We start from the raw sequence: 20,612 nt of genomic DNA, 5'->3' as shown, positions 1-20,612 counted from the left end.
TGTTTCTTTTTTTTAATGTTTCTTTTTTCTCTGTTTGTGTACATAATAAATAAGTTGATGTTTTTTCTTTAACTTTGACTTCTTTCATTACAAATATCAAAAGGTTGCCCTTTGAGGGCAAAATCTCCAGGATGTCACCAACTTTAAATTGTTTGTCCTGAAACATGTTTTGACCGCAAGATCTTTTGAACATCCTGACCTGGGTCATATTTCCCCACTTTTTTTTTTCTGTCTGCTTTTCTCCTGTCTAATAAATGTTAAGTAGGATTTTGAAGCTGGAAACTTTGAGATCGGCTGTAGCAGTGCAGTGTGAAGAAAACATACCCTAGAGTCAAAGAGGTCCCATAATAACTTCTTTTCAGTAGATTCACTCTTCACTGCTGATTTAATCACTTAAATTCAAAAAGATAAAAGCAGGTGCGTGCAGCTACATGCCAGATATCCAACCCAAGGACGCTATAAAGCTAAATGGTAGAATTAAGTGAGTGAATCTAATCAGTATCGTCACCTTAAATATAAACTGATCTTTGTTACCCACGAACAGTGTCCTGTATGGCTGTAAACTTTGTCACTTACTGCAAATTAACCAGTGTAACCTGCCCCAGCGTTTTCATGCAACCTTTGAATAACATGAAATTAGCACACGCATTTGTTTTTCAAGGTCTTTCTCAAAGATATCATTCAAAAGCACATCATGTATAGATCCACTATCAGATAAATATACGAAATAATAGGACAGTACATTTGAGATTTAGTTTTCTAGTGTATAAAATATCAGCAGTCGTCCCCTTTGTGCTAACTTCTTTCTCGAGTCTTTCTCTACATTTCTTGACACCAGTTTAGTTCAGAAACAGTTTCTGTGTTTTCTGATATTTGCTGAGCCGTTTGAAAAGTATTTGACCCAATACGTTAAAAAGCATTACTTCTCTAATGCTGAATTACTGTGACTGCAACTTTACACCTGCACCGTGAACACATGATGTGTGTGTGTAAGGGGGCCATGGGATGTCATTGTTTTTTATTACCTGAATTAACAAATTCTGTTGTGTTATGCTTTAACCTGCCTTAACTTTAAAATTAATTAACTAGGAATCAACTAAAACTAGATGTGAAAACATTTTAGTTACCTAAAATAAAAAACTTAGTTATTTGTTTTTCAAAACTTTAATGAAACAATGTTGTGAAATTAGGAGATTAACTGAAAAAAAAAAACCCAAAACAACAAATTTAGATGACAATTTTGTATATGCTAGTTTTGTGAGATTTATTCTCACAGCTTGTCTGATGAGGCTTTGATGGATGTATTTATTGAGGCTTCAGATGTCTACAACACTGTGAGACTTTTTTTCCGTAAATCTTACCTCTGGTATATGTCATAAATACGATACTTAGGACAAAAACTACCCTGAAAATAATTTTTAATAACTGCTTATTTTTAGTTGTAAACAATAAAATCTGAACTGAAATGAGCAAACCCGCTCAGGAAACGAAATCAAACTAAACTGGATTAAAATGAAAAACACAATTTAAAAACTCCTTAGAAAATTCAAAGTAATAATAATAATGTTATTATAAAGTTGCTCTGTGGGAATCGTACTGAGTCTGAGAATTACCTGCCCAGGTGGCGGCCATGCAAACTCAAAACACATTAAAAATGCAACAACAAAAAATACAACGTCAGTAACATGTTATACTATACACAAACACCCTTACCTAGTGTTGCTTTAAAGATAAAGAAAGGGCTGTTTTCTGCAAGTGGTGACCACCATCCTGTCAAATCATAAAGAATCTGTAATAAAACAGAGAGATGCCTGAAATAAAAGTGAATGCACTGCATCACTGTAAATAATGTTTTCGTTATGAATTTAACCCAAGAAGTAATGAAAACAAAATAGTGTGCATTTAGCACTTTGTGCATTTATACTGAGGTGTGTTGTCAAGTCTTTTTTTTATTTGGGAAGGAGTTAAAGTACAATTTTAAGACATGTATTAACCTTTTAGAATTTACAGGTGTGAATAGTGATTACTCACAAAGCATCAGCTGATGCTTGTGTTAGTTAAACGTATAAATGAGAATCAGAGCACAGTTTTATAGTTATCAATGCAGAAATCCTGATGATTTAAAGCCTTTTCGTAGAAAGAGCAAATAGTTTGTGCTCTGATATCAGTGCATCTTTATGCAGCTGATACACGCACAGAAAATGAGCATTCAAATGTTCTAGAATTCATCTCATGGAACAATAAGTATCTTTTTATTATTATATATAATCAGCAGTGTACAGTTAATTTTTTTTACATTTTTAACTGATTTTTGGAAGATTAATTTTGTTTGATCACAATCAAAAACACGAGTGACTGAAGTCTCTCGGTAGAGAGAGCAGGATGTCTCCTGTTTGAATTCAATACGAGTGGACAGCTGGATGCTCGATGCAGCAGCTTTGTTGACGTTACCAGGGAGAGAGCAGCTTTAAGTCATATGATTTCCTCTTTAAAGTGAAGCCCTAATGCCACCAACTTGTCGTATGTGGCGTAACCACATACCCCCTACTCCCACGTGCACACACAACTCTATTGGGGCCTTTTCACTAAACAAAGCAGAGCACATCCGTTTGTGCGGGCAGAGTGTGTGAGAATGGGATTGGTGGAAAAGGGCTCTTTTTTAGTGGCTGCACCTGTCCTATTTTACGAGGCACTAATAAGCAGATAACAGTCACTAGGCTGGGAAAAAATGAGTGAGAGCCATTGAAATTAGGCTGAAATTAATTAGGTCCTCCTCTGAAGTCCTGACTTTGTGGGCCAGCATCTAGAGCTTTGAGAGTTGAGTCAAAAATTAGATTTCCCTGACCTTTCACCCAATCCAGCAGCTCTTTCCTTCCTGTTTGAGCCCGATTTGATGCTCACCCCTGTCCTAACTAAGCGTGGCCCTGTGTCCGTCACCCTGTCCTGTGCGTCGCTGAGTGTCAGCAGTGGTGTCCACGCCTGCGCACTGCGAGTGAAAGTCCTTCTTTGCGCTCCATGGTGTGGTGAGTAATTCAGCCATAATCCGCCTTTCTCCTCTCCCCTCTTCTTTCCCCTCTCCTCTCCCCCTCTCCTGCGGTTCCATTCATATTCTAATCACAGCTTTCCCTTCTCCAGCTCTCAGGCACTCCATCAGAGCCCTCCCAGCCTCGGGTTTTGCACTTTTACTTCCCCCCCTTTGTGACCGTTCCCTCTTCTCAGAGGCATACCAAAAATAAGGTTGCAAAAAAAAAAAGAGGTGAGAACTCCACCAAAACATTCACACTGGTGCAGTTTCATCATGTATGGATGTGTGTTGCGCCGCAGCTCTGGAAAAGTTACCACAATAGTGCTTTGGGTGGTTTGAATGAGGAGTGAGGAGCAGCACAAATGCAGGCAACAAGTGTGTGAGGGATGTGAAGTGGGAGTTAAAACCAGAAGGAAAGGCAAGAGTGGTGGTTGTGTAGAGATGTATGTTTATTCGGAGCTCGGGGGTGTATAAAAACGTATTAAATGCCATAATGGAAGACGGGGAGGCCACAGTGTTAGGACTGCGTAGATCTAAGCCTCTTTTTTTTTTTTTTTTTTTTTTCTCTTTTTTTTTTCGTTGGGAGGGAGCTTTTCTTATTCAAAACAGCCCCACAAAAGACTTCCAGTGAGCCTTGCCACATCCCCATCTGACTTGGGGCCATTCATCAGCCTTCCAAGCCTATCAATGACATGTCCCCATCAGGGCTCCTATAAAATCAGCCCCTTTCCCATGAAACATCAGCAAACATTTTGACGGGTCTGGCTTTCCCCCCGCTGGATTTCTGGAGTCTCTACCCCCCCGCCCCACACCCTCACCCCCTTCCTTTCCACCCTCATTCCCACCTCCCCTCCTCTCCTCCGCCAACACCACCCCTCTCTTGGGCGAACCTCAGATCCTCAACATCTCCTGTGACGGGCAGCGGTCACGGAAACACAGAGCTAGACGAGGGGAGAGCCACTGAGGAGGGAGAAACGTGCGCTAAGCCATTTTCTTGGAGGAGTCAGTGTCGTTGATGGGAAGAGGATGCATTGCGGGCTGCTGGAGGAGCCTGACATGGATTCCACAGGTCAGTCCTGTTAAACTCTGCCTGCCTTGGATATGTTGAGGAAACCCAGCTTCTATTCACATTGTATGAGTTTTCTGCTGCGCTTATGCAAGTCTGGAACTTTCTCTGCAGGCATTCGGGTGAACTGTCCGGATGCTCATTAGCTTTTTAAATTTCTGAAATTACTTACGAGGGAGTGTTTTCGGTCACACTCGCTTACGGGAAGATGCAGGAGACACTTGATTAGAGAAAAGCAGGAAATGGACCTTCAGTCTCCACAATTGGTTTCTTGCTGTTATTTTTTAAAGTCAAACTAGAGAACTTGTAATTATGAGAGCAGCATTTAAAAACACAAGTGTACATCACAGTGCACCTGCTTTTTAAAAAGGTTATTTACTAGGTACAAAACTGCTAAAGCAAGACATTTTTTCAGCTTTGAAACAGGTTTTTACTAAGAATTTATCACCAAATTAATTTTCTTATGGTAAGAAACTGAGTTTCTTATGGTAAAACTGAGTCCTCTCTGCAACGTTAATGACAAATCTAATTATACACACTTTCAGGCAATTTGGTTTGTTTTTTTTATGTGAGTCCTTAATTGTCATTTAGCATAGTTTTCAGGATGATGCAGTTTAGTCCCAAATGTGTGCTCATAAATGAGTGAACATCCATTTTCACTTGTTGATCAAATTTAATCCAATTATTTAGATCCCCAACTTATCTGTTCTTGTGGCAAATGAAGCTTGAGATCCGAGCCTCTGTGGAGAATTAGCTCCACTTCAGAAGATTCTCTTTTTCATTTCCAGGGTTTTTTTTAAGCTAGAGAAAGAAGCCAGTGCAGACGGGAACTGATGAGACACGATGAGGACCTGGAAATGATGTAATTTCTGTGTGATGCTATTTACCATCTGTCAGTGCTACAGTGTTATAACACTGTTAAAGAGTAAGCTATAAATATTTACGTACCAAAAAATCTTTCTCCTCTGGAGTTTTTAGTTGTGTTTTTTTCTAGACAGGATTTTAAGAGCAGTCACTCTTTTTTTTTTTTTTTTTTTTTTTTTTTTTCTCTAGACAGGACGTGCTGAAGATTGAAGTATCCACTCTTCATCAAATCTTAACTTTTAAAAGTTTTTATTATCTTCCTCGATGCCGTGCTCAGACAGCACCAGCAGCTGGTGCTGTGAATGTTGTCACTTGCAAATGAAAAAAGGTTCAATAACTTTAATGTGGAAGGATTTCCATTTGTTGCAGAGCCTAAAAGTTTGGTTTAGTTTTGCATAAATATGTCGGTGACTTTTTCCTGATCACATCTTCGTTTTTATGCTTATAATTCAGATTCTCTGTTTACGACATGCAGTTTAGCTCTAAACTTCCTGGTAGAGAAAAAGCTGTAGCTTAAAATCCAAGCAATTTTTACACCGAATTAAAGTAAAAGAATTTTGTGAATGCCTCTCATAAAAATAGTTAAAGAATTCGATTTTTTTCCACTCTACTCGGCTGTTTCTATATGAAAGCCTTGGTGTTTTGCTGCTGCTCGCTCACAGAAAGCACACCAGTTGAGCTATTTCTAAGTAGAAATTAAAACAGGACAATGGCTTCTATTCCCCCAGACTGCTTCAGTAATGTGCACAGGCTCTTTTAAGCAAGTGTGTATGCTCGTAGTCTCCTGAGAACAATGCTGGATTCCTGCCGTCCTGGTGAAAACATGTCAAATAGAGCCAGGGCTGCGCTGCTGCCCATACAATCGATTGTTGTCAGCTCACCCTGTCACATTAGCGACATTTAAAGTGTCCTGTATAGCCAGTGATTTGCAGTGTTTATGCAAATACAGCTTTGGCTCTGTTCCACTGCAGGATGACATTAGTCACTTCACAAAAAGGGATTTTTAAATATGTGGGTTTTCTTTAGTTAAATTAAAAGTTAATTTAAAAAACAAAGAACAAAACTGAATGAAAATGTAAACTAAACATTTTTTTAAAACTTATTTGTCATTTTTTAATTTTTTAAAGTCATTTCTAAGAGCTGATCTTTGGTCTTTTTTATAGAGAGCTGGATTGAAAGATGCCTTAATGAGAGTGAGAGTAAGCGATACTCCAGCCACACGTCTCTGGGGAACATGTCCAATGATGAACGTAAGCAGGACCGACTGTACTTGCACTGAATCCTCTGTCTGCACGTAGCTTTTAAACCTCAGAAAATGTCATTTAGCCAGAGAAGAAATGATAAGTGTATGTTTGTGCCACACTTCTGTCATTTTGCTGTAATTACTTAATTAAGCCCTACGTGTGCTGTTTATTCCAGATGAAGAAAAAGAAAATAACAGAGCCTCGAAACCACATTCGACACCGGCTACGCTGGAATGGTAAGTTATTAAAAAAAAATTTCTTTTATCATTTAAAGAGAAAAGCTGCAACAAAACACAACAGCCTATTTAAAATATTAAATATATTCTCAAATTAATGTAAAACTGATGTAACCAGTCCTTTAAATCAATCACTCACAAAAGAGTCTGTTTTATTCTTTTTAAAAATTAAATAATGTGCACATCAGAGCACTTTTTTTCATTGTTTTAATCCTGTGTTGTCTTCATCCTGCAGATTCTGTTATTATTTTCAGTAAATTTGATTGATTTAGTTAATTTAAATTGTCTTAAATGTCACCCGTACACACAGATGATAAGTTTCTCTGCACATTTTAGGGAAATTTACTTTATATCTGCTAGGCAGCAACAAATAATTGCACCTGCAGCCTCAACATGCACCACAATTCATTCATATCATGTATATATACATGGAATACCAACTCCAATTGTGACAAGTCTGTTTAAAATTAGAGAATTAAAAGAGAATAATTTTATACATCAAATATCCTGTAATAATAATGAACTTTTTTTTTTTACTTTTCAAAGTGAGTCTCTTTTTATTTTGTGTCATAAGTAAATTGTTGATTTAAACAGAAGAAAATCAGTATAAAAATGTTATAATATATACTGTATGCTCTATTAGGAAATTATCAGCAAATAGTTCTTATGCAGCTAAGTAGGTAGGGTGTTGAATCAAGAGTAAATAATCTGTCCAGCATTAGTTACGCTTGTATATTTGTAATTAAAGAACAATTTTTTAACCTAAAATAATATATTGGGTCACGTGACTGATCACAGTTTGATTGTCAGAAGACCTAAATGTAGCTGTTTTACCGAAAAGCAGTAAAAATGGATCCAATTCAAAAAACAGTTTCTAAGTAAATGAACATTTATCTTAGTTCTTACTCAGCTTCACTGAAACAGACAATCAGCCAATGCAGAGGTCTACATGCAGTACCCAGACACATACAGTACGGTATGGCATATTACCCAGCATTAAAGTGCATTTAAGAGGTAATTATTTGGAGTAATAAATGAGGTCTCAGAAGCTTGGAAAACCATGGGAAACATTAATGTTTCAGGCTAATAATGAAACTTTTGTTCTGTAAATAATAATAAAAGTAATTGCAGCAGTTTCAGGATTTAACGTGTAGTTCAACCGTTTGAAAGGTCAAATTTACTTGTACTTAATCAGTCTGTTGCGTCTTAATGGTGTTTTTTTTATACAAAGTGGAAATAGTGCTTTCTTCTTCTGATTGTTGTTAATGAGTTACAGACATCACATTTAAGCGATTTGTTTGACGGCTGCACCAAAAACAGGATTTCTTAGGGACAGTTTTTACAAACGTGAAAAAAAAATCAGGCTGACATTGTTACCGACATTCATACCACATTCATACCGCTCTTTTTGCTTAATTCCTGCGTCCTCTGTAAACACATAGAAGATTAGCAATTAAGTGCTAATCTTATTGGTTAATTTAAAAATCTTTTCTAGATTAAAGAGAATAATACAGGGGCTGTGAAAAATTCCACTGCAATATAAAAGTGAACTAAAAAAAGGTGAACTACAAACAGAAAACAATAAAAACTACTAATTGTGATGCTGGTGTACCTCAAGGCTTAGTTTTAGGTCGTTTTGTATTTATCGTATTACCTTTTCTTAAGTTGTTAGATTTACACAAATAATATGAGGGATGAAATGTAAAAATGCACATGAGTTGTGATGTGCATTTCTTAAAAATGAGTGACTCATTCAGATATTTGAGTTCGGAAAAGCAACGCTGAAGTATTGAAGTCATTGCTTTGTTGAGCCACTGGGGGCAGAATACTTGAAACCATCTCTGAAATGCTAATTACGTCAGAAGTGTTCATGTCTCCTGTGTTGGCAAACAGTTAAGAGCACAAATGCTGCTTGTGTAAATAAGGGCAAATATTTCAATGTGAATCATTTAGAAATTATGACGTGCTCATTGTCGACGATCAAAGATTGATGAAATATGACGTCCAGTATTGGGAACACTGATAAACAGCTGTTCTGCTTTAATGTGAATTTGTCCACTGCAGCTGTTAGTGAGACGAGGTTGCAGGAAAAATGGATGTTGCAACTCCCGAGGGAGTAGCTGTTGTCTTTGTTGATGCGTTGTCATGTCTTGCATGACAACCCAATGCATGGCTGTTCCGTGAAACAGTTAGCTCTGCTGGGATGCAACAGACAGTTTGCTTTATAATAAACACTGCTACAGTGTTGTTACACTGGAAGTAAGATAATGATTACCATGATGTAGCTCTTTCATTTATATTGTGTCCTACTTCTTTCTTCTCATCTTTGAACTGAATTTGAGGCGGTACCCTAATGGCATATCTGCTTTAATCTGTCCTCTTAATAACATAAACTCTAACATCGTGCAGTTTAATATCAGATCACGGTAATTTTTAAACGCCCTGTTCGTCATAAAACCATACACGAGCTTCCAAATGTCCACCTGACATTTCCCCCTTTGTTATTCACAGGCTAGAAGAAAACTACGAGATAGCCGAAGGTGTGTGCATCCCCCGAAGTGCCCTCTATATGCATTACCTAGACTTCAGCGAAAAGCACGACACGCAGCCTGTGAACGCAGCCAGCTTTGGAAAGGTGAAATGCAAACTTGAGTAGTGATGAAGATCAGACAGTGTGGAGAGTCAACAGTCACATCTATTGTAGCTTGGGAGGAGTGTTTAATTTGTGAAATGCCTTTTCACAATTATTACTACTTTCTTTTAGTTTTTAGTGTTTTTAATATTCAGGTACGAAGTTAAAACTTATAGCTGATGTTGCAGATGCACCACAAATCGAAGCGGTCTTCTGCTCAGTCAGCCGCGAGCGTTACGCTGGGGCCGTTGCACGCCTGGGTCGGTTTTTGTGCGGCTGTGTTGAAGTTATATCAGATCAAAACTCAGTGTGAAGCAAAGCTCTCGCTGAACACATAATCTAGAGCCAAAGGAGATGTGCTTTGGTCTGTTCCCACAACCCCAAGAAGTTCCTCAGCCTTCCTACCCCCAGCCATCCCCTGTACCCTGGACTCCAGCCCCAACCCCCAACCCGGGCCTACCCCCGCCCCTCCACAGCTCCTGTCGGAAGATATTGAAAAAGAGAAGGGGCCTGGATTAATGTGTAATTAAAGGAAATTTGGAAGGGTGAGATGTTGCGGAATGTTAGATCAGTGGCTGGAGCAGTGTGGGGTGTCCTTTAGGAAGGCTTCATTGATTCAGGACAAAAAAACGAGAGAGGGCCCGGACTGCCTCCCTGTCTGCTCATTTATCAAGCGGGGCCTGACAGAAACTTCACAGCTTGGCCTCTTTTTTCATCCCACACAATGGAGAGCTACACTGTTTGCTAAAGTTTCTGCACCAGGAGCTGGACCGAGGAGCCAATCTCTTTGGACAAAAAAAAGAGAGAAAGAGAAAGAGAGAGGAAAGGTGGAAAGGAGGGAGTGGAAAAGGTAAAGAGGGAGAGAAGGAGTCAGGATGGGTGGGTGGAAAGATGCAGGGAGGCTGTAGATATGGGGGTAAGGGAGGGGGAGTAATACCCATGGATGTCATAAATACATAGACTCTGGAAGCTTTTCTTCTGCACGGCGCTCCCTGTGGATATGACTGCAAGACCAACTTTATTAAACACTCTCTCACCAAGAGCTAAAAATGAAGTGCAGCGTATTCTGTTGACTTCTGCGTGCTGTAAAGCCATATTGTACAATAATAACAAGTAAAATGCACACACCTGCGACATAAGGTGCTTCCTTATGTCGCCTCTTTACACCATCTTTTCTTTTTCTTTTGGTTTTATCCAACGCAGACAAAAACACATAAATATTTTGAATCTATACTTGCTAACAGTATTTCTCTCACAATAAACAGATCATAAGGCAGCAGTTTCCAGCACTGACTACCAGACGACTGGGAACAAGAGGGCAGTCAAAGTAAGATGTTTCAGGGTTTTTATGTTAGAGAAGCTGAGTCAGTTCCTCAGCTTAAAAACATTTAACCCTTGTATGGTGTTCGGGTCTGTGAGACCCGTGTTCAGTTTTTTTCAAAAGAAAAATTAAACAATTAATTATTTTTTCACGTGTAAATGTGTTGTGTCTTTCCACTCACTCCACTTGATTATAACTGATTTATTTATAACATTTTATATAAAAGAAAAACGAGAAGCACATTAATTCATAAATGTGATCTAACAAAGGTAAAGGGAAAAAATTAACCATGTTTGCTGTTCATATGTCTTGTAATTGGGATGAAGTAAACATCTGTTGAGTAATTTAACATAAAATTGTTTGATAGTGTTAATTTGGAAAGCCAAAACTCTAGCGGGTCCACCAGACCCATGAACACTGGCTGAGTAACAAAAATACGAACACCACACAAGGGTTAAAAACCACATGTTTAGACTGCATTTTGTGCTTTGCTGACATCAGTGCGCCCCAGGGTGGCTGCGGCTACAATGTAGCTGCCATCACCAGTGTGTGAATGGGTGGATGACTGGATATGTAAAGCGCTTTGGGGTCCTTAGGGACTAGTAAAGCGCTATATAAATACAGGCCATTTACCATTTATCTTATGTTCCTGTAGTTTTCCTTTTTAAAAAATATTTTTTTGTCATGTTCTTCCTGCACAACAACCTGTAATGATTTGTTCACATGCTTTTTTAAATTAGTGGATATATTTATTTGTAAATTGTCTTTGAAAAGCAATATGAAAGAACTTATTGCTTTTCTGATAACGTACTTTTGGAAATATTCACCTAAAAAATAAAAAAACAAAAGACATGTATTCAAAAAGCAAAATTAAAATTAATCAATAAAAAAAATTAAATCACACTTTGAGTATTATTATTATTATTATTTTGTAAATAACATTTATTTAAAAAAAGACATTAGAATTTTCAAACAATATTTTATTTTATTATATATCAGCCAAGTGATCCTCAAACGTCCTTGCCATTGATCTGTCCGTCGTCTCTGCTCCTCAGGTATCATTACTATGGAATAGCGGTGAAGGAGACCTCCCAGTATTATGATGTGATGTACTCCAAAAAGGGAGCGGCGTGGGTGAACGAGACGGGGAAGAAAGAGGCCACGAAGCAGACAGTGGCGTATTCACCGCGCTCCAAACTGGGGACGCTCCTGCCAGAGTTTCCAAATGTCAAAGACCTAAATTTGCCTGCCAGCCTGCCAGAAGAAAGGGTAAACAGGAGTTTTAAAAGTCCATCCTTCCAGCGCCCCCCTCAGCCCCCTCCTCCCTTCGCCGTTGCTTGCCATCTCACCAGCTCTGCGCCCCCTCTGGCTCTTTTATCTGCCCCGGGAGCTTCAGTGGGTTTGCGTTTAGAGAAGGACCTTGAGGATTTATATGCTGGCTCCTCTCTAACTCTTAATCTTTTGGAGGAGATAATAAGATCTAGCTGTGGACAAAAGGACAGGCACTAGCTGTCCGGCTTTTAAAGGGGGGCCATGATTTTAAATGGTTTGTGTTTTGCTGATCTCTAAAGCTCGTTTTATATTACTCCGCTCAAGCCTAGGCCTGTAACATCTATTTATTGGCTCCCATGCTTTGTTCAAGATTTATCTTCTTGTTTTTGCAGCATTTTTTTTTCCCAAAGAGAAAAAAAAGCTATTAAGTTTGTTATGCAATTAGATTAATACCCTGCTGTTGCCCACAGGTGTCAACCTTCATCATGATGTACAGAACACACTGTCAGAGGATACTGGACACCGTTATTCGGGCCAACTTTGATGAGGCGAGTCCTTTTCTGTTTAAAATGACCACTTTAAAGTCTGTTTGAGCACATTCGGTGTTTGCCGCTTGTATGTTTGTAATATCACGTCGTGTGCAACGGCCACAGGTCCAGAGCTTCCTGCTGCACTTCTGGCAGGGCATGCCGCCCCACATGCTTCCTGTCCTCGGCTCCCCCACGGTGGTGAACATCGTCGGTGTCTGTGACTCCATCCTCTACAAGGCCATCTCAGGGGTGCTGATGCCCACCGTCCTGCAAGCACTGCCTGATAGGTGAGAGTGTCCCTCTACTGCAGCTCAGAGTTCACAGTAATATCCTGATTTAACCTCTCTTTTTGTGGTTTTAATATCTTGTGCACAGCTTATGCAGCTACACTTTTACAGTGTGTGTCTTGTAGGGTCACGTCATTCCATCTCCGATGATTTGCAGGCACATCTTCAGTTTTAAAGTTATCAGCTGTTTGGAAACACAATTAATTTATTTACCGTGATGTGTAAAGGCGGGGTGGCTCGTTTTCTAAAGCTTCAAAGTTTCAAGTAAAGTCTCATCTGGAAGACAAAACAAGAAAGACGTGCTGAAAAAATTAAATTTGAGTCTTTTGTGAAAAAACAAATTGAACAGTCTTACTGAGGATCAGTGCTCAATCCTGAGCTCCGAAATGGTTTTGAACTCATGGTCCGCTCTTTATGTTTCGTTTTTATGGCTCTAACAGTTAATTAGTTCTTTAGTTGTGACCCTTATTAAATAAAATCACGTGTTTTGTCTCAGGTACTAAATGTGCTTCATTTTCTCCTCATCTGCACAGTTTAACTCAGGTCATTCGAAAATTTGCCAAACAGCTCGATGAGTGGCTTAAAATAGCACTTCATGACCTTCCAGAAAACCTGAGGAATATCAAATTTGAACGTAAGCATAAAATATGCCAAAGTGATTGTTTGCTTCTTAAGCACGTGTGGATTTTATAGGGTAACTTCTCAGGGATTTATTGTATTTTCTTCTCCTTTTGTATTTCAGTATCGAGGAGATTTTCGCAGATCCTAAAGCGGCAAACATCACTAAACCATCTATGTCAGGTGCCTATCGTGGTCTGAATGTTTTTAATAAAATCCATATGAAAGAACAAAGCTGATAAGGGATGTGGGTATGCTTAGATTTGTCATATTGTTGACTTATCTGTCCCAAGGCATCGCGGACTGTGATAAACAGCGCCGACATCACCTTTCAAATGCTAGAGGACTGGAGGAACGTGGACTTGAACAGCATCACCAAGCAGACACTTTACACCATGGAGGACTCGCAGGAGGAGCACAGGCAGCTTATTATCCACTGTAAGTCGCCCTGACTCACCCGGACGGGCACTTTACTATGACGTGAACGACTCGCCGAGGGACGGTCATTCCCACGGCCGGCAGAGTCAGAGCGTTAATGACGGAGAGCAAAAGGTTAAACAAGTTCAATCTGCTCTCAAACACCCTGCGGAGCATTTCCAATTCCCTGCACCCTCGCGCCTCTGCATTGGCCCGGAAGGGGTCAGAGGTCACACATACGTAGAAGCTGCTGTGTGAAGGTGAAGGTGCTGTTTGTGTTCTATGTAACGCTCCCTTCTCTCACAGTGTATCAGGAGTTTGATCGTCTGCTGGAGGAGCAGTCGCCGATCGAGGCTTACATCGAGTGGCTGGACTCGATGGTGGATCGCTGCGTCGTCAAGGTCAGACAGCTAACAGGCATTATCCCCTGTTTTTGTGTGGTTGTTTAGACACTTCAGTGTAAGCTGCACAGGTGAAAAGTGCATATTTTTTTATAATCCTCCCCTCACTGAGACGCCTGTGGCTGAAAGCCCTCTTCCCTCTCTTCCCTGCAACTCTCTCTTAAACCGAGTCACTTAGGTTGCGATCCTCCCAGTTAATGATGTCTTCAAGCTTCCCATTTGCGTCCATTATGTGCCAGATATTGCCTTGTAAAATTTCCGTCTCCCCGGCAACGTCTTGGACTGCTCAGACAATAGTTCAATGGGAAGGCGTGTCCCCGGGGGCAAATTAAATAGTTGACTTGTTGACATGTTTTTCGTTCCTGAGGGTTAAGCCCCAATACGGACCCGGAGGTTAATTCTACCCCGGCGTCCCCACCCTTCCCCCCTCTTTTCTCATGGAAATGTTCTCTCTAGGTGGCGGGGAAGAGGCCCGGGAGCCTGAAGAAGGTGGCCCAGCAGTTCCTGCTTATGTGGTCGTGTTTTGGTACCAGAGTCATCCGGGATATGACCCTGCACAGCGCGCCCAGCTTCGGTGAGCTCCTCCTGCTTTTCATGCAACAGAAAACACACAGCGTTGACAGTCGTTTTATTTACTGTGTCATCCATGTAAACTGCTGAAAATAGCTCCGCTAATAATATCTTTAGTGAAATTTGAGGGTTTTTTAAGTATAAGTTTAGAGTTTCCCTCACTTGCTCATGATTTTCACATTTAAAAGCTAATATGAGCCAAATCAAACTGATATAAAGAGATGAAATGTCTCTTAATTGGGGCTAAATGCTCATTTAATGATTCCTCTGCTTGCTTAGCTTCGACTTTGAGACGAGGAGAGAGTAGGCACGAGTGAAATGGCTGCTGCGACAAGCAGTAAAAATTAAAGAAAAGAAAATGGCTTTTCTCTCCCCTCCTCTGTCCCTGTCTGTGAATATCAAAGACACAGCTGGTTGCAGTGTTTTGATAAAGCAGGTCTCTGTGCACAAACAGCTAATTAACAAAGGTCGCCCCTCCCCTCTCCCCGATGCGTTTGCCTGTCTTTTCCCATTTTATGACCGGTCAGTGTTACACCCGGCTCCCCTCAATGGCCACAAGTGTTTATTATGCACACGGCGGCGGCAGAAGCGGCCGGCACAATGACACAATTGTGACACTCCCTCACATGCTCATCTTTCGTGCGACCCCCGGGGTCAGCTGACATATTTCTGGCACTGACTCGGTACACGGAAACAAGCGCGCGCGCTCCTTTTTAATAACAGCGGCCCTCCTGTCATGCCTGCAGGATGTGATGTCATCATCTCAATGGTTGTAATCAGTTACATGCTGGACAGATGTTTGTTTGGTTTCAGCGACTCACTGGAACTGTGCCACTCTAACTCCAGATAAATGCTTCTACTGTCTGATTGTGCTTTCTTGTATACGTCTGCAGGCTCCTTCCACCTGATCCATCTCATGTTTGACGACTATGTGCTTTACCTGCTGGAGTCCCTGCACTGCCAGGAGAGAGCCAACGACCTCATGAGGGCCATGAAAGGCGAGGGCAGCACAGGTGAGCGCTCCAGCTGTAGGTGCAGGTGGTAACCAGCAGCACAGCTGTTTGGTAAGGTGACTACATCAGTGGACATTTCCAAAACCCTGAACTTAACTTTGACTGATTGGATGATCCATAACCCTTGATGGCAAAAATCTTCCTTCAGCTAAATGATAGAAAAGCTGAAGTTGGCTTACTTTCCTCCGATTCCAATCCCTACAAATACCCAAACAAAGGCACGTTTTTATATACAGATCTCTGACTTTTAACAATCAGATCAGTGGTGTTTTTAGTTTATGCCACACCTACATCACCTCTCAGTGATGCACCTCTGCAACTTCCTCTGTAAAGGATCGTCCAATTTCACTTTTCCTCGATTGCAGATGCTTCAAAACACAGTTGGTGCACATAAAAGACAGCACGTCGCTCCTGTTTTAGCTCAGTTGAGTTGATTTTAAATGGTTTTCATTTGGTTTTAAAGCCCTCCAGGTCGGGCCTTTGCTGTTCTTGTCCCCAGGCTCTGCAGTAGTCTGACATCCCACATAAATCCTCTCCAACCAACGTTTTCATGATTTTTTTATTGTTGTTTCTAATATCAGGTTTAAGTTACAGGTGTTTAATTTTACACTATTTGATTTATTTCTCATATTTTGGTCATTAGTGTCATTTTTTTGCCTGGAAAACACTCTGGTTCTTTTAAATGTTCTACATAAATACAATTAACTTGAATTTAAAAAATCTGTTGAATATCTGTTAAATGAAAAAAGAACTGTTTTATTTATTTATTATTCTTAACTTCCAGCATAATTGATTTGTTTTATGTGAGAGCCACTTTTGGGTCATTTATTATGTATTATACTTTTTTTTAAACAAATGAGAATAAATTAATTTAACACTTGTTAGTCAACACTCAACATTATTATCAAGTAATATAAGGAAGCTTGTTTTCACAACTGGAAAAAAAGAAATTGTTATCATCCATAAGTAAAAATTTCCATCTGTTATCTCAAAAATTTTGACTTATTCTCAAGTTTGACTCTAGAAGTTGAACTTGAAATTTTGACATAGCTTTGCCTGGAAACCTTAGACATACGTTTGCGCGTACCCAGGGAGATTTGCACCCTAAATGTTGTGGTGACTGTCCAGAAAAGCCTCCGAAACACCAGCAGAGGTAGTTTATTCTTACCTGTCCAGGAATTCACTGTTGTAAGGTGTTCCTGTTCATTTCTCTCAATTTTAAATGTTTTTTTAATCTTATATATTATAGAATAAAATGTATACACTTGTTTGCAGTGACCTTGTATTGATGAATCTTTTAGAATGAGCCTGTTTTCTGCCACACAAAAAGACTTTGTTGTCTAACTGAAGATTTGTTCTGGCTCTTTAACATAGCATCCCTCTTTGCATTAAACTGTCTAACCGCCTGTTTCCTCCCGACACCTTCAGCAGAGAGAGAGGAGGAATTTACGCTGACAGAAACCGCCCCTGCCTCGCCGTCTCCGGGATCCTACTCTCCCGCTCGGTCAGTCCACTCTGTGGGCGTCTCCTCGGCCAGCTCCCCCACAGCAGCCGTGTCCCCGGAGTACACCGGAGTACCTGCCACGACAGGTGAGACAGGACTCGCGTACAAAAAGCCCAGAATAAGCAGAGTTTAACGTAGTTCCTCTGCGCCAAAGCGTCTGTCTCTGTGTCTATATATGTGTCTACCAGGCGCTGTTCAGTCATATACCTGGTCCCTTACATACACAGTGACAACAGCAGGCGGAGCCGCTCCAGAGGCCGGGCAGCAGCTGTCCTGTATGAGGAGCAGCGCTCCCGTACCCCCTCCATCTTCTGCCCACAGGATGCCAGTCTACAGGGAGGAGCATGGGTGATTACAAAACTATTGATCATTGCAGTATTAAAATACATTCTCAATTTATTTTTTGGATTCATTATATTTACTAAATTTCGACTGTTTAACTCCATTTTAGGTACACTGGTAGCTACAACTATGGCAGTTACGCCAACCAGCATCCTCACTCCATCCAGAGCCAGTACCCGAGTTTGGCCCACGAGCCGACGATCCCAGCCCCGCTGCACTACTCCGCCTACCACCGTACATCTGCACAGGTCAGGCTCTGATGCTCAGGAATGGGGTGTGGTAGCAGATCAGATGAATTCAGGTTTTATATTAATCTAAGGACCTGTTAATGCTAAATAATAAAAGTATTAGGTTTTAATAATGAAAGAAAATAAATGAAACACTTGGGAAGACATTTGTTAGATTCCAAAGATTAAAAAAAACCCTCTGACTGTTTGGATGATCTGAAATCCTGGATTGCATCTATGCAGTGATAGGACACTTTTAGACTTTCACAGCGTGGAGGTAAAACTATGATTTAAACTGTATAAAGTAACTCAAGTAAGTAGCTAAGTAAGTCATAAGTATCAGTATGAAAATACTGGGGTTTAATACCTTGTGTGATGCCTAACTGCTACTTAAACTTTATGCATTATATGAGGCTGATACTACGTGTTAAAAAATATGTAGCATCTGATAAACTAAATGTGAGGATGAACTGACTGAGTTGTCCTTTTAGGGGAATAAATAGATTTAAATATGATGCTATTTTTAAAAAAAAAAGAAAAAGAAAAGAAAGGTTATTAGAATGAGATTGAGCCGCTGATGTTACCGAGTGAGTTTTACTCTTTTGGTGGCAATTTCCTGTCAAGGGTCCTCCAGCCTCTGCTGCCTTTATAGAGGGAGGAGATCAGCTGGGCCTCAGCGCTCGCAGTGTTTCTAAAAGTCCCTGAATCACCCTCTCCACACAGCGGAAGCAGACAGTGAAAGGTGGCTCGGCCGGGGCCAAGAGGGGGCCTTGCTCTGTTACTTCTTTTTCCAGCTCTCAATAGTCTCTTCATCTGTCTGAGCCAGTGGCCACGGAGCAGGGCAAGGGGGCGTTTATTAAAATATTGTTATTCAATGGTCTCTTTTCTGCTTGTGAACAAGAGGCAGCTGAGCCGCCTGTTCTGCACTGACTGTCTTTTTCCATGCCGTGATCCCTCATAATGGCTTCGACTGTCGTGTTTATATTTAGTTAAAAAAAGGGGAAAGGGTCTACTTCCACATTTTTTTTTTTTTTTTAGCCCCGTCTGAGCTTAAATAGGGCACAATGCCTGCACTTTGTCACTGCGAGAGGTTGGACATGGAGCTGAAACGGTCTGAAAACTTTGCCGGATCCCCATCTGTCCAAAATATTTTTGTCAACAGGCAGATTTGGTCTGTTTGAGGTCAGTCACCACAGGCAACAGATCACACACATGCACGCACACACAAGGAGGGAGAGAGAAAAAGCACTTTTTTGGGTGAAACCCTCATTTTCTTAAGTGGCTTAATTTTCTATTTTGACCACTGTGCCACAACTTGTGAAGCAATTTCCCATGACAGGAAATTACCAGCAGCAGGGTCAGTTCAAACCCAATATTTTATGCTTAATACAGCATCAAATGAGATATCGGCCGGGTCGTGGTCACCTTTCAGGACCACGAGACCTGTGGAAAAGGGAATTTTAAGGTTCGTATCACTCTGGCAGCGCAAAGAGGGCAGCATTTAAATGACTTGCTGTCAGGAAGAGAGTTAGATCAGGTATCCTAACATAAAGGATGGAAAAAGATAAAATCCACGCAACAGCTCCTCTAATGCTCGCCATCACTTGGGGTTGACTGATATAGTTTACCAGTTAGAAGATTGGTGGTCTTCTTCGGGCCTTGGACAAGATACCAAACCCTGAGTTGCCCCTGATGGTTCCAGCGAAGAGTGACTAACTAGAAAAAAGCACTTTGAATAGCAGTCAAAGCCGAACAGCACCATAGAAGTACTGCTCCATCTTCTACTTAACTTATCCCCCTCCTTTTCCTCTCCACAGTACCAGCTCAACAGCCAGATGTCCCGAATGGAGCCGTGCCTGATGGGCAGCACTCCTCGGTTGCACCCCACGCCTGTTGCCCCCCGGTGGCCAGATGTGTCACCAGGTAACAGCTGTTACACCAGCCCGCCTATGCATTCGTCCCGCTATGCCACCTCTGGGGATATGTACTCACCTCTGGGCCCACGCAGGAACTCAGAGTATGAACACTCGCAACATTTCCCCGGCTTTGCCTACATCAACGGGGAGGCCACCACCGGCTGGGCCAAATAGCCTTAAATCTGAGAGCTGTGAACACTTTCCAATCAAGCGCATGAAAAAAAAAAAAGGGAACGGAGAGTAAAATGCGCCAGCGTAAGGTAAAACGAATCACGGCGTGGATGTTCTGACAATTTTAAAACACGCATTACATCAATCACATCCAATGATTGGCTGCAACTTGTGGGGAGGTTTATTAAAGTTTCTTCAGCAGTCGACAGAAGAAAAACAAAATAAGATTGCAGCAAAATCATTATGAGAGTGCAATGCTGCTGCCAAGCTGTGCCTTCGATTTAAGGAATGTACACCTCTGCCAGAGTTTCCCTCAACCACGAGGTCGGGCGCACACACGGTCCCACCAACCCGCCCGCCCCTCCGTCAGTGATGTCCAGCGACTGACGGCTCTGCGTGCTCTAAGCTGTACAATCTCAGTCTCCTCTTGTTGCTCAGCAGTATCCTGTCGTGAGCCCTCTGCAGCAGATGCTTGCACTGCAGCTCGATGATGATGATGGACTGCACTGCCTTAACGTTCTCCTGGGATACTTAACATCACAGGTGACCGATACAAACTCAAGAAAGACCTTGATGGGTGTGTTAAGGTTTCTTCATCTTGGATACTTTTTTAAAAAAAATGATGAACAATGTGACTTAGAAAGAAAAAAAAGTGTATTCTGTCGCAAGCCTTTTTGCTGTTTTTCTGTGACTATATATCTATACACACACACACACAAACACACACATATATATAAATATATATATATAGTATGTATTTTCTGTAACTTTGTAACATGGTGTATCCTTTATTTTCGATGTTACAATTGGTACTTTGTTCTCTGTTTTGTATCGCTAGTAAAGACGCATTAACCTAGGGTTGTGTGTTCTATATAATGCACTCAAAGCTACTGAGGACCTATTACCCTATGGGTATTTATAAAAAGGGAAAAATATCAAAGTGTACAGTAACATGA

General features: G+C 40.9%; 1 protein-coding gene across 3 annotated transcripts; it reads left to right on the top strand.

The window, feature by feature from the left end:
* Nucleotides 1–40: 40 nt before the first annotated feature.
* rfx4 (regulatory factor X, 4) lies at nt 41–20,306 on the top strand. 3 transcript variants are annotated; one of them, XM_026176279.1, is made up of 20 exons: nt 41–3,023; nt 3,136–3,256; nt 3,612–4,094; nt 6,119–6,205; nt 6,375–6,435; nt 8,947–9,070; nt 10,333–10,394; nt 11,444–11,657; nt 12,131–12,208; nt 12,314–12,477; nt 13,011–13,111; nt 13,220–13,278; nt 13,389–13,533; nt 13,819–13,913; nt 14,370–14,487; nt 15,377–15,496; nt 16,925–17,086; nt 17,189–17,348; nt 17,452–17,590; nt 19,387–20,306. In XM_026176279.1, exons 3-20 carry the CDS (start codon nt 4,052–4,054, stop codon nt 19,657–19,659), a joined length of 2,205 nt encoding a protein of 734 aa, XP_026032064.1. In that variant the 5' UTR covers nt 41–3,023; nt 3,136–3,256; nt 3,612–4,051; the 3' UTR covers nt 19,660–20,306. The 3 variants fall into 3 exon arrangements, with proteins under 3 accessions (XP_026032064.1, XP_026032065.1, XP_026032066.1); XM_026176280.1 differs by having other exon boundaries at nt 41–3,256; nt 16,928–17,086; XM_026176281.1 differs by having other exon boundaries at nt 41–3,256; nt 17,228–17,348.
* The last annotated feature ends 306 nt before the right edge of the window (nt 20,307–20,612 follow it).

Source organism: Astatotilapia calliptera, chromosome 7 (genome assembly GCF_900246225.1).
Source record: "Astatotilapia calliptera chromosome 7, fAstCal1.2, whole genome shotgun sequence".
Classification (NCBI taxonomy): Eukaryota; Metazoa; Chordata; class Actinopteri; order Cichliformes; family Cichlidae; genus Astatotilapia; species Astatotilapia calliptera.
This window is presented reverse-complemented; position numbering and strand designations above follow the sequence as displayed.

Coding starts and splice junctions, on each gene's coding strand:
- rfx4 (XM_026176279.1), top strand. CDS start 4,052: ATGCATTGCGGGCTGCTGGAGGAGCCTGACATGGATTCCACAG. Junction 6,206..6,374: donor GAACATGTCCAATGATGAAC/GTAAGCAGGACC, acceptor TGTTTATTCCAG/ATGAAGAAAAAGAAAATAAC. Junction 10,395..11,443: donor GGAACAAGAGGGCAGTCAAA/GTAAGATGTTTC, acceptor TCTGCTCCTCAG/GTATCATTACTATGGAATAG.